Consider the following 13,632-nt stretch of genomic DNA (forward strand, 5'->3'; position numbering starts at 1 on the left):
GTCTGGTAAGTGGGGTGGGAAGTAGGTTTCTGATTGGTAAGTAGAGTGGGAAGTAGGTGTCTGGTAAGTGGAGTGGTAAGTAGGTGTCTGATTGGTAAGTGGAGTGGGAAGTAGGTGTCTGTTTGGTAAGTCTAGGGTGGGAAGTAGGTGTCTGATTTGTAAGTCTGTTCAAAAAACTTTGCCTTTTTCTGACAGTTTTGTTTCAACAATTTTGATAAATATATTTTTTTATTTTAGTTTGTCAGATGTCATACTAAATGATACAATACTGGAAGGTGAGAGTGTGAAGAAAGTAAAAGAAGCCTTGGATGAACCTATAAATGGATCTTTAGCCGACTGTTTCAAATTGTACACACAGGAAGAGCAGGTGAAATATCTACAATTGTATTCTCATGCCAAACTACCTAGGTCAAAGGTTATGTCAAGTAGTTGTGCCAAACTACCTGGTCAAAAGTCATGTTAATTAGTTGTGCTAAACTACCTAGGTCAAAGGTCATGTCAATTAGTTGTGCTAAACTGCCCAGGTCAAAGGTTGTGTCAAGTAGCTGTGCTCATTGACACGCAGATCGCCGCAAACCAACCGATCTGACACATACCGCGCGTGGAACTATGGAAAAAATGGTCGGAACTATTTCCACTTTGTGTCAACACAGGTGGCGCTATTCGGTTGGTTTGTGGCAATCTGCGTGTCAATGCAATATTGAGAAAAATTAGACCTTTGACCTTCCAATTTACATGCATTTTAATGTTAATAAAATGAGATATTCTGATGAGTGTTGTGTGTTATTTTAATTGATCAACTGATTAAAGATTAAATCTTGCTAAAAATCGGGGGAGGATGTGTTCAAAACAAGAAAAATACTTTTATATAGTTCCGCTGCAGAAACGCTGAGAAAAATGATAGCGGATGGATATTTAGCCTTCAGAGGCTAGTTATGCGTCATAAGACACAGGTCTGTGTTGACACAATGAGCTGTGCTAAACTACCTAGGTCAAAGGTCGTGTCAAGTAGCTGTGCCAAGCAACCTGGTCAAAGGTCATGTCAAGTAGTTGTGCCAAACTACCTGGTCAAAGGTCATGTCAAGTAGCTGTGCTTACCTGCCCGGGTCAAAGGTCATGTCAAGTAGTTGTACCAAACTACCTGGTCAAAGGTCATATGTAAATTACTTATGCCAAACAGTACCTGTTTGAAAATCATACATAAATTAGTAGTGGCAAACTACAGTACCTCGTCAAAATACCTTTTGAGTAGTGATGCCAAACTACTAGGTCAAATGTCATATTGTGTAAAGGAGTTATGCAAAGGTGCAATAGGTCAAAGGTCAGCTTGTTTTCTGAAAATGTGGTTATGGTGATCATAGTATAAATTATATAATTTAGTGAAATTTTCACAAAATATTCAGATTCCCTCTCAAAACTTTGTTCCTCCAGAATATGAAACAATTTGTGTTATTTAATTTATATGGTATTGAGTAACTGATCGATATTAGCAAATCTGGTTCATATCTGATATTTTACTAACATATTGGGTTTTTTTTACTATATATCTTAAATTTGATAACTAACAGGGACTATGCATGCATGGCTTGTTTTTTTTTTACTCTAGTTGAGTGGTGATGATGCCTGGCATTGCCCTAATTGTAAAAAACTACAACACGGAACAATGAAAAAACTTGGTTTGTGGTCTCTTCCTGACATTCTTATCATACATCTGAAGCGATTTAAACAGGTAATGTCTTCTATATTCTCCTGGCTATACTAATGTTTTATACCATGGTGCTATATATGTCATTTAAATGTGCTGCATATACCACTAATGCAACACTCACTACTGCCCAGGGCAATGTTTGACACTTTTTCTCAACACTATTTGTGCTGTCAACTGTTTTCATGACAAGCCATCAATACAAACTGACATCTCATATGATTGATCTACACTTGGTACCGTAAAAGCCTTCTTAATTTGCACTGTTCAAAAAAAGATTTAAACTATATCTTTTTAATACATTCTCTAACATTTTTGATTAAAAAAATTAATGTTGTAAAACTCTAGTGTAAAACAATATACCGGTAGTGATTTCCGCTTACATAAACATTGATTGATTGTACTGGCGTGTAATTTGATGATGTTATGTTTCAAAGATGGCAGTGATTTTTTCTCAAAACTAAATGAAATTGAAATCATTAATTAATCACATTGTTTTCAGTTTTATATGTTTAAATTTCAATTCTCAATATATAATCATTACAAACTATCTCTTCAACATTGTCATATTTCAGACAACTACAAGACGAACCAAACTATTAAATCTTATAGATTTTCCCATAAGTATGATTGATATGTCACCATATTTGGAGAAAAGAAACCACAGTGCAACACCCAGTACACTCAATTCTCTCACCAGTTGGTCACCATGGAAACGAAATAGACGGCGCTGTAGCAATCCTGAATTGGAAAATGTGTATGACCTATATGCAGTGTGCAATCATATTGGAAATAACCTTGGAGGTGGCCATTATACAGGTAAGTATTATTGAGGTGGCATTATGCAGGTCAGTATTATTGAGGTGGCATTATACAGGTCAGTATTATTGAGGTGGCATTATACAGGTCAGTATTATTGAGGTGGCATTATACAGGTCAGTATTATTGAAGTGGCATTATACTGGTCAGTATTATTGAGGTGGCATTTTACAAGTCAGTATTATTGAGATGGCATTATACAGGTCAGTATTATTGAGGTGGCATTATACAAGTCAGTATTATTGAGATGGCATAATACACGTCAGTATTATTGAGGTGGCATTTTACAAGTCAGTATTATTGAGGTGGCATTTTACAAGTCAGTATTATTGAGGTGGCATTTTACAAGTCAGTATTATTGAGGTGGCATTTTACAAGTCAGTATTATTGAGGTGGCATTTTACAAGTCAGTATTATTGAGCTGGCATTTTACAAGTCAGTATTATTGAGGTGGCATAATACACGTCAGTATTATTGAGGTGGCATTTTATAAGTCAGTATTATTGAGGTGGCATAATACACGTCAGTATTATTGAGGTGGCATTTTACAAGTCAGTATTATTGAGGTGGCATTTTACAAGTCAGTATTATTGAGGTGGCATTTTATAAGTCAGTATTATTGAGATGGCATAATACACATCAGTATTATTGAGATGGCATAATACACGTCAGTATTATTGAGGTGGCATTTTACAAGTTGGTATTATTGAGCTGGCCATTCTATAGGTCTAATTATTGAGGTTGCCATCATACAGGTTAGTGTTTTGAAGTGGCATTATACTGGTCAGTATTATTGAGGTGGCATTTTACAAGTCAGTATTATTGAGATGGCATTACACAGGTCAGTATTATTGAGGTGGCATTATACAAGTCAGTATTATTGAGATGGCATAATACACGTCAGTATTATTGAGGTGGCATTTTACAAGTCAGTATTATTGAGGTGGCATTTTACAAGTCAGTATTATTGAGGTGGCATTTTACAAGTCAGTATTATTGAGGTGGCATTTTACACGTCAGTATTATTGAGGTGGCATTTTATAAGTCAGTATTATTGAGGTGGCATTTTACAAGTCAGTATTATTGAGGTGGCATTTTACAAGTCAGTATTATTGAGGTGGCATTTTATAAGTCAGTATTATTGAGATGGCATAATACACATCAGTATTATTGAGGTGGCATTTTATAAGTCAGTATTATTGAGATGGCATAATACACGTCAGTATTATTGAGGTGGCATTTTACAAGTTGGTATTATTGAGCTGGCCATTCTATAGGTCTAATTATTGAGGTTGCCATCATACAGGTTAGTGTTTTGAAGTGGCATTATACTGGTCAGTATTATTGAGGTGGCATTTTACAAGTCAGTATTATTGAGATGGCATTATACAGGTCAGTATTATTGAGGTGGCATTATACAAGTCAGTATTATTGAGATGGCATAATACACGTCAGTATTATTGAGGTGGCATTTTACAAGTCAGTATTATTGAGGTGGCATTTTACAAGTCAGTATTATTGAGGTGGCATTTTACAAGTCAGTATTATTGAGGTGGCATTTTACAAGTCAGTATTATTGAGGTAGCATTTTACAAGTCAGTATTATTGAGGTGGCATTTTACAAGTCAGTATTATTGAGGTGGCATAATACACGTCAGTATTATTGAGGTGGCATTTTATAAGTCAGTATTATTGAGGTGGCATTTTACAAGTCAGTATTATTGAGGTGGCATTTTATAAGTCAGTATTATTGAGATGGCATAATACACATCAGTATTATTGAGGTGGCATTTTATAAGTCAGTATTATTGAGGTGGCATAATACACATCAGTATTATTGAGGTGGCATTTTATAAGTCAGTATTATTGAGATGGCATAATACACGTCAGTATTATTGAGGTGGCATTTTACAAGTTGGTATTATTGAGCTGGCCATTCTATAGGTCTAATTATTGAGGTTGCCATCATACAGGTTAGTGTTTTGAGGTGGCCATTATATCATCAGAGGTTGCTATTATACAGATCTATATTATTATAGTTTATAAGGGCATTGTACAAGTCAATATTATTGAAGATGGCATTATACAAGTCAGTATTATTGGAGGTTGCTGTTATAAAGGTCAAAATTATTAGAGGTGAACATTATTCAGGTTGGCATTATAGAGGTAGCACCAGACACGTCCCTTTTATTTGGGTGAACATTGTACAGGTCTGTGTTATTGGAGCTATGAAATATACAGGTCAGTTATGTTATAGGTGGTCATTAAGCAGTTCATTGTTGGGTTGGCACATTTTGTCTGGTCATTGTATTTGTTGATATTAGAGTAGGGCATTATGAAGGTAAATATATAGTATATGCCACTGTTATTGGAAACCGTAATGTATAGTCATATTGAAGATAGAAATAGTTTGTGTAATTCCACATTTTGATTACAAATTACACCATATATCATGTGTTTAAAGTAAAGTTTTAGCATTTATTGATATACTATTTATGATGTACTGCAAATATATAGGGTGAAAATTGTTGTAGTAAGTCTTCTTCAGTAACTTAGATTCTTATGGAGGGGGAATTGTGAATGAATGAATGAATGAATGTCTCCAGTAAAAATATGAATTTGTCTTGTCGTCTTTAAGGTTAGTCATTATATTGATAAGTCTTTACTATGCTATAACAGGGATATTGTCTTTTTCTATAGCTATGTGTAAGAATCCAATAAATGGAGATTGGTACTTGTTTGATGATACCAAAGTAACACGTATCACAGACACTGAGATTGTTACACCCAGTGCATATTTGCTCTTCTACCAACGTAGCAATCTTTGTACGAATAATAGTTTATCAAGTTCTACAACAAGTTCTTCATTTTCCGATCACTGGGTTTACAAGATACCTGTTATTAATTTACGTAGCATGTCTAGTTCGGTGGACAACCTCACAATGAACTCTCACTCTTCTGGTAAGTTCATCTGTCTTGATTATTTTGTTCTCTTTTCTTTGAATGTTTGAAAATATGTGGATTAGTAGATATTATAATTTCTTTTTAGAATGAAATTGAAAAGACCACAGAAGATGTACTGCATTTTCCACCAAATAGATTTGAATGAAATTTGCTACAAATATACCCGGTACCATAGCAACACCCCATACCTTATCAGATTTTAGCACCAGTCATTTTACATGTTCTGTTTTTTAGAATTTATCTGAATATATATAAATTGTTTAATGTTCATTTTTGTTATACAAAGAAAAGAACTGGGTAAAATTGTATTTTATGCAAGTTATTTTGTTCGTAATGTAATCTAATTGTTATTGTTTTCTGTAGATATGCCATCCAAAATAGCGACATCATCATCCAAATCCAAGAAAGATGAAAATGGAGATTCATCTGAACCTATGCGTCCATTTGCGAGATCGTTTTACGCCAGTCAAAGTGTTCGGTTACCGCCCAAACGACAACATAGGACACCGTTAGCGAGAGAAGAAAACTTATCAGATGGAGAGACAGATGGAATCACAGAGTCTCATCTTTAGAACAGGATGAGAGTTTCATATGTATCATTTATGAATGTGAGCACTGTGACACATACAGTGTATTGTGCTCTTAGTGGGTGGTGGTCTCCACGCAGCATTGTTTGATTTCCATGGAAACAAACGACATACGTTGCTGTGTACATTGCTATAAGTCCCATGTAGAGTAGGATGTGGTGCGACTACCATCACCATTAAAACTACCGCGGTACTGTAATTTCTCAATTTGACCTGCCAAACATTTTCAACATTCAGTCTGTATCTTTACGACCACATACAAATTTGTCTCTTTGTGAAATTAAAATGGTTTACACTAAAGTATTAGTGTAATAATTATAATCACTAATTATTCACTTTTTGGCAATCAGCTTATTTATTGAATTGTGCATTGAAACCAGGTTGCTGAAGTATCAACAAAAAACACAGTTTATGGGAGGCTTGCATACATTAAAGTTGCCAGTAATCCATAGAGAAGACCAGGTACCATATAATGTCAATGGTGACTGTACAAAACATAAATTTAAAATCAAAAAGTTGCTAGCAAACTGTATCAAAACTTAACATTCATTCAAATGATTGTGTTTAACAATTGAACACATGATAGAAAAGGGAGGGATCGACCCAACATCATGACACCAACAAATTATGCAGGACAATCACCATATCACATTGCTATTTTTCAATTTTTATTTCCATATTTTCGCTGATAACATGCCATGTTGTTACATCCTTGTTGACATGTTTGTTTGCAACTTTAACCCTAGTGGACATACCACATCTATGTGTCACATAATACACCATATCGGCTGTACCACACTGATATATTTTGCGTCACATATCATAATAAATGCATGTCACTTACACATATCACATTGATGCATTTCACGTTGAATATGTGTCACATTGAAGTCACAATGAATGCGTGTCACACTAGTCATTTTATGTGACACACTGTAAATGGTGCTGTATATTCCAGCTTGCCAAATTGACAATTACCGTAAAATCTGTATTAGAAGCCGCATCCCTAATAGAAGTCGTACCTATTAATTTTTAATAAATGAGAACAAAAATTCACCATTTCTCATATGTGTAGATGCTCTAATAGAAGCCGCATCCTCTCAGTTGCATTGTATCATTTTAATAGAAGCTGCGGTTTTTAAAACACATTTGACAGTATACTGGTTTTTTTTGATGAATTGGTGAGCAAACAAACACTACTCCATTTGATATGAATTTAAAAACAATAGTTACAAAGAAAAATTTACATGTGTATGTTTCCAAAACACAAATCTTGTACTTAATGAAATTTACTCAAATATGAAAATACTTTGTATTATAGTTTATATGATAGATATTTTATATTTAAACAAAATCATCGTCTACATAATTTGCCAATCAAAATGTTCAAAAAAATTTATACTTTGTCTAACATTATGAACGATTAATAGATTCTGTCAGTGTATTTATACTACATTTGTAATTTGTTTATAAATGTTTTAAGACTGCTCTATTTTAATCATGGTGGGGAGAGGGTAGGTTGTGAAGGGATGATGCGTTTCTGTTCTTTTTATTACAGTTACTAAGTTTTGAAAATGTCAAACCAGTTTGAATGTTTTCACCTACCTTGCTGTTTTTATTTCTTTATTTCTGGCAGTTCAAAATGGGAACATCTGTGAATTTTATAAATATTTAATTTCAGGTATTATACAAATTAATGTGGTGTTAACGTCACAAAGCTACCACAAATTTTTAAGGAACCTCGGATAAAAAATATTTTTTCTCTCCATGTCATGGAGGTCAACAGAGTACACATTCTTGAAATATCTGAAATAACTTATTTTCTGTTAATTTCACAAATTGTTGGCAACTACCCTCTCCCCCCACCCTGCATAGAAGTTTAGAGATGTATGTTGTTTCACCTAATTTTCTCTGGTTTTCATTCACAAGGAAAGTTAGTAAATTGCAATAAATTCTACAAAACATGAGTTTTTGAGAAATTAACAGCAAGAAATATTTTATTAGTGGTCACGTTGAAGATGACATTTCCCATTTTGGAATTTCTATTTGATACTCGGATTCAGTTTTACAGGTACAAAAGAAGCCAGTGTTTTCCCAGAACATTTTAACAATTAATTTCAACTAATTTTTGCAGAAACAATAGAGCAATTTGCATAATAATTGCAAACTATAGAAATAATATATTCATTTAATTGCAGAATATGCAGTATTCTATTATAATATTACAGGGAGATCACTGAAACTGGTGCCAAAGAAAAAAAAAATCAAAATGTTTTTTAACTAGTGCCAATCTTGACTGAAATCTGACGTGTTCTCTCATGCTTGTTGACTGTAATTCATTCGCAGTTGTATATTATATGTCACAATATTTATTCTCTTTGTCAAGCGGCAGTTTTTTTTTTTTCACAGGGCTGCCACCAGATTGTACCATATTTTGGATTGTACCATTTTAAAGTGGAGGGGATCAATTATCTGTGATATTTTCTATCATTGTTGCCCTATATAGATAAATGGTATAACCCATGATGGTATATACAGTAACAAATTAATGTGCAAAAACATAGAAATTTGATTTTGTTATTGATTTTTTGTAAATAGTAGTTTATTTTTAAAGATTTTAATAATTATTTTTGAAATTGAAATATGTTTTGGATATAATTTGTAAAGCTTATTTCAGTAGTTCTCAGTTAATTTATGCAAAGTTTACACTAGTGCGTTTGGATTATCTGCAGTCACTTTTGTTAATTACGCAATAAGCAGCAATACCATATTTGTTCTATTAGAAGTGCATCTCCAAAAGAAGGGCATACAAACCCAACATCACAATTGCTGTATACTCAATAATTAAAATATTAATTATTTCGCCCATAGATCTCTAATTACTTAAGCTTATGTGCTACTACCGGTAATAAAAGAATGCAGTACTACAATTTAAATGGTTATGTTGAGAAAGCTAGGATTATTAAACCATGTCATGTTTTATTGGCATAAAAGCATCTCCAAAAATCGAAATTTAATCTGTTTTTGTACTTGTATCCCAGGGGAAATGAATAACCAGAAATATAGAACAGGATGTTGAATAAAGGTTTTGTTCCATGTTTAGTCTTTATCTGGTACCTTGTTTCCCCAGATCTTTTGCAACTTTTTTTGAAGACTTGTTTGACGCAAGTCACTGAAGTATGAGAATCTACATTGTACAGCAGATATTGCAGAATCAGACGTACAGATTACAGATACTGAACACTCATCACTATGTTCAATGCCTAATTTGGTAATTTTACTTCCTCGGATTGTTTTGTATTATTTGAACAAAATGAAAAAAAACCATGTTCAGCTTTTTTTTTTTTTTTTTTTTTTTTTTTTTTTTTTTTTTTTTTAAAACTGTGGTTTGTTTATTTTCTTACACAAAGCTGAATAGGAGTTCAACAAAATGGCTTTCTCAACAAATTAAATGCACACCTAGGTTTCTCAACAAAATCAAAGTGTACCTAGCTTTCTCAACAAATTAAATGCACACCTAGGTTTCTCAACAAAATCAAAGTGTACCTAGCTTTCTCAACAAATTAAATGCACACCTAGGTTTCTCAACAAAATCAAAGTGTACCTAGCTTTCTCAACAAATTAAATGCACACCTAGGTTTCTCAACAAAATCAAAGTGTACCTAGCTTTCTCAACAAATTAAAAGCACACCTAGCTTTCACAACAAATTAAAAGCACATCTAGCTTTCACAACAAATTAAAAGCACACCTAGCTTTCTCAACAAATTAAAAGCACACCTAGCTTTCTCAACAAATTAAACGCACACCTAGCTTTCACAACAAATTAAAAGCACACCTAGCTTTCACAACAAATTAAAAGCACACCTAGCTTTCACAACAAATTAAAAGCACACCTAGCTTTCTCAACAAATTAAACGCACACCTAGCTTTCACAACAAATTAAAAGTGTACCTAGCTTTCTCAACATATTAAAAGCACACCTAGCTTTCACAACAAATTAAAAGCACACCTAGCTTTCTCAACAAATTAAACGCACACCTAGCTTTCTCAACAAATTAAACGCACACCTAGCTTTCACAACAAATTAAAAGCACACCTAGCTTTCACAACAAATTAAAAGCACACCTAGCTTTCACAACAAATTAAAAGCACACCTAGCTTTCTCAACAAATTAAACGCACACCTAGCTTTCACAACAAATTAAAAGCACACCTAGCTTTCACAACAAATTAAAAGCACACCTAGCTTTCGCAACAAATTAAACGCACACCTAGCTTTCACAACAAATTAAAAGCACACCTAGCTTTCACAACAAATTAAAAGCACACCTAGCTTTCTCAACAAATTAAACGCACACCTAGCTTTCTCAACATATTAAAAGTGTACCTAGCTTTCACAACAAATTAAAAGCACACCTAGCTTTCTCAACAAATTAAACGCACACCTAGCTTTCTCAACACATTAAAAGTGTACCTAGCTTTCACAACAAATTAAAAGCACACCTAGCTTTCTCAACAAATTCAAAGCACACCTAGCTTTCTCAACAAATTAAACGCACACCTAGCTTTCACAACATATTAAAAGCACACCTAGCTTTCTCAACAAATTAAAAGTGTACCTAGCTTTCACAACAAATTAAAAGCACACCTAGCTTTCTCAACATATTAAACGCACACCTAGCTTTCACAACAAATTAAAAGTGTACCTAGCTTTCTCAACATATTAAAAGCACACCTAGCTTTCACAACAAATTAAAAGTGTACCTAGCTTTCACAACAAATTAAAAGCACACCTAGCTTTCTCAACATATTAAACACATACCTAGCTTTCACAACAAATTAAAAGCACACCTAGCTTTCTCAACAAATTAAACGCACACCTAGCTTTCACAACAAATTAAAAGTGTACCTAGCTTTCACAACAAATTAAAAGCACACCTAGCTTTCACAACAAATTAAAAGCACACCTAGCTTTCACAACAAATTAAAAGCACACCTAGCTTTCTCAACAAATTAAACGCACACCTAGCTTTCACAACAAATTAAAAGCACACCTAGCTTTCACAACAAATTAAAAGCACACCTAGCTTTCGCAACAAATTAAACGCACACCTAGCTTTCACAACAAATTAAAAGCACACCTAGCTTTCACAACAAATTAAAAGCACACCTAGCTTTCTCAACAAATTAAACGCACACCTAGCTTTCTCAACATATTAAAAGTGTACCTAGCTTTCACAACAAATTAAAAGCACACCTAGGTTTCTCAACAAATTAAACGCACACCTAGCTTTCTCAACACATTAAAAGTGTACCTAGCTTTCACAACAAATTAAAAGCACACCTAGCTTTCTCAACAAATTAAAAGCACACCTAGCTTTCTCAACAAATTAAACGCACACCTAGCTTTCACAACATATTAAAAGCACACCTAGCTTTCTCAACAAATTAAAAGTGTACCTAGCTTTCACAACAAATTAAAAGCACACCTAGCTTTCTCAACATATTAAACGCACACCTAGCTTTCACAACAAATTAAAAGTGTACCTAGCTTTCTCAACATATTAAAAGCACACCTAGCTTTCACAACAAATTAAAAGTGTACCTAGCTTTCACAACAAATTAAAAGCACACCTAGCTTTCTCAACATATTAAACACACACCTAGCTTTCACAACAAATTAAAAGTGTACCTAGCTTTCTCAACATATTAAAAGCACACCTAGCTTTCACAACAAATTAAAAGTGTACCTAGCTTTCACAACAAATTAAAAGCACACCTAGCTTTCTCAACATATTAAACGCACACCTAGCTTTCACAACAAATTAAAAGCACACCTAGCTTTCTCAACAAATTAAACGCACACCTAGCTTTCACAACAAATTAAAAGTGTACCTAGCTTTCACAACAAATTAAAAGCACACCTAGCTTTCTCAACAAATTAAAAGTCCACCTAGCTTTCTCAATAAATGGTTGAAAAGCTCAGAATCAATGCAATTGCTGTAGTCATGCTTTGCTATATTTATACTGTATTTGCATTCAAAATGTATAATCATTGAAAATAAGATGAATTAAAATCAAGTGAATATCTGTTGTACAAGTCCTCTGGATAACCTAATATGGTTGACTGCAGGCTCGATTATGCATGGAATGTTCAAAGTTTTAATTGAATAAAAGTGTGTTCATACAATGTTGAAAAACTTACAATTGACAAAAACGAATACACTCCATAACTTATTTATCATATGTGTTTCACTCATAAATAATTTAATATCACTCACAAAAAATCAAAAAGTTTTGTATTTGATCTGTATGACTTTTCAGTGGCTCACCTAGTTTGGAGAAAATTTCCATCAATTTTATGAATTGACTATCTAGCTTAGGGTATTTTATTTTTAATAGACTACCTAGTTTAAAGAATATTTCCATTCTGAATAGACAGCTATCCGTACGTCAGTCTGTATTACTAAATGTAACAATTACAAAACAACAAAAAATACAAAGCTAGGGATTAACATACAGCAAATACAAAGTTGATTGTGTAGCCTTATATTGAACATATTAAACTATCCTCGGGGGAGGAGCTACGTCACGGACGTTCTACGTTGCTAAGACGCGCACCACTGTACCACGTATTTCTATGGACTTTGTGCGCGCTGCTGTGGAACGCCAGTGGAGCCGGTGAAAACTCGAGAAAACAACACAAACTCAACTTTGAAGTAATCCTGAACAACCAAATTCATATATGTTACACACGTAGGGCTAATCTTATTACACTGTTCAGGGGACTCTCAACAACCATCGCAAAGTACCGTTTTCTGCGAGTTTTTGGTCTTTGTTTTCACCGCGAGGGTTGCCAGGCGGTAGAAAATGCCCGGATGTCCGCCCCCGAGAATACATGAACAACAGCAAGATTTAGAACCAACAATCACAGATAAGGAATAGAAATGAAATGCTGAGTATAATTGCAATGACAGCTAACCTTGCCATAGCGAAAGATTGAGTGATAGATGGGATCAAGCCATCAGTCATTTCATATTACACAATGAGGAACAATTCAAATACATTAAACAGAGAGCTTATTGATTGCGATACACTTATTTGTTATTAATGAGTGTTGCGTTGATGTGTCACATTGTATTGAATTTCTTCTCCAGTCAATTAACCTTGAATCAGGGCTCACTATTTAAATAAATAAATAAATAGGAGCTACATAAGTTACAAATCAAAAGTTGCATTGCATAAAATCAACACAAATTGAATCAATGTGTACCAACCCAGTATTCGGGAAGAAAGGGGGTGTGTCCATTGTAGAAAAAAAAGATTTAGGTGGAGTCTGTGATCTCTTATAGTTGAAATTGTTGTTTTATTTTGGTTATATTGTGACTGGCAGGACCACTAATTCTATCCTTCAGTCTGAGCTCCATTAAAGGAAAAGAATTTATCCTTGTGTACACCAAATAACTTGAATTTGGTGAGGTGTGAAGTGGCCGGTCGCACAGCGCCCTCAATAATTTAAAGCTGGTTCTTTTGGGTATAACTATTTTAGGTCACTAG

General features: G+C 34.0%; 1 protein-coding gene across 1 annotated transcript in view; it reads left to right on the plus strand.

Annotated features, from left to right (window-relative positions):
* The window catches only part of LOC102803974 (ubiquitin carboxyl-terminal hydrolase 31-like), a 29,351-nt gene extending 17,059 nt beyond the window's left edge, over positions 1–12,292 (plus strand). The window contains exons 6-10 of the mRNA XM_078011035.2: positions 238–367; positions 1,607–1,729; positions 2,281–2,524; positions 5,225–5,485; positions 5,852–12,292. Coding sequence (XP_077867161.1) covers positions 238–367; positions 1,607–1,729; positions 2,281–2,524; positions 5,225–5,485; positions 5,852–6,060 — 967 coding nt within the window. The 3' untranslated portion in view covers positions 6,061–12,292. The remainder of the gene's footprint in view (positions 1–237; positions 368–1,606; positions 1,730–2,280; positions 2,525–5,224; positions 5,486–5,851) is intronic.
* Positions 12,293–13,632: the final 1,340 nt, after the last annotated feature.

This window comes from Saccoglossus kowalevskii, chromosome 8, assembly GCF_978046115.1.
Source record: "Saccoglossus kowalevskii chromosome 8, keSacKowa6.1, whole genome shotgun sequence".
Classification (NCBI taxonomy): Eukaryota; Metazoa; Hemichordata; class Enteropneusta; family Harrimaniidae; genus Saccoglossus; species Saccoglossus kowalevskii.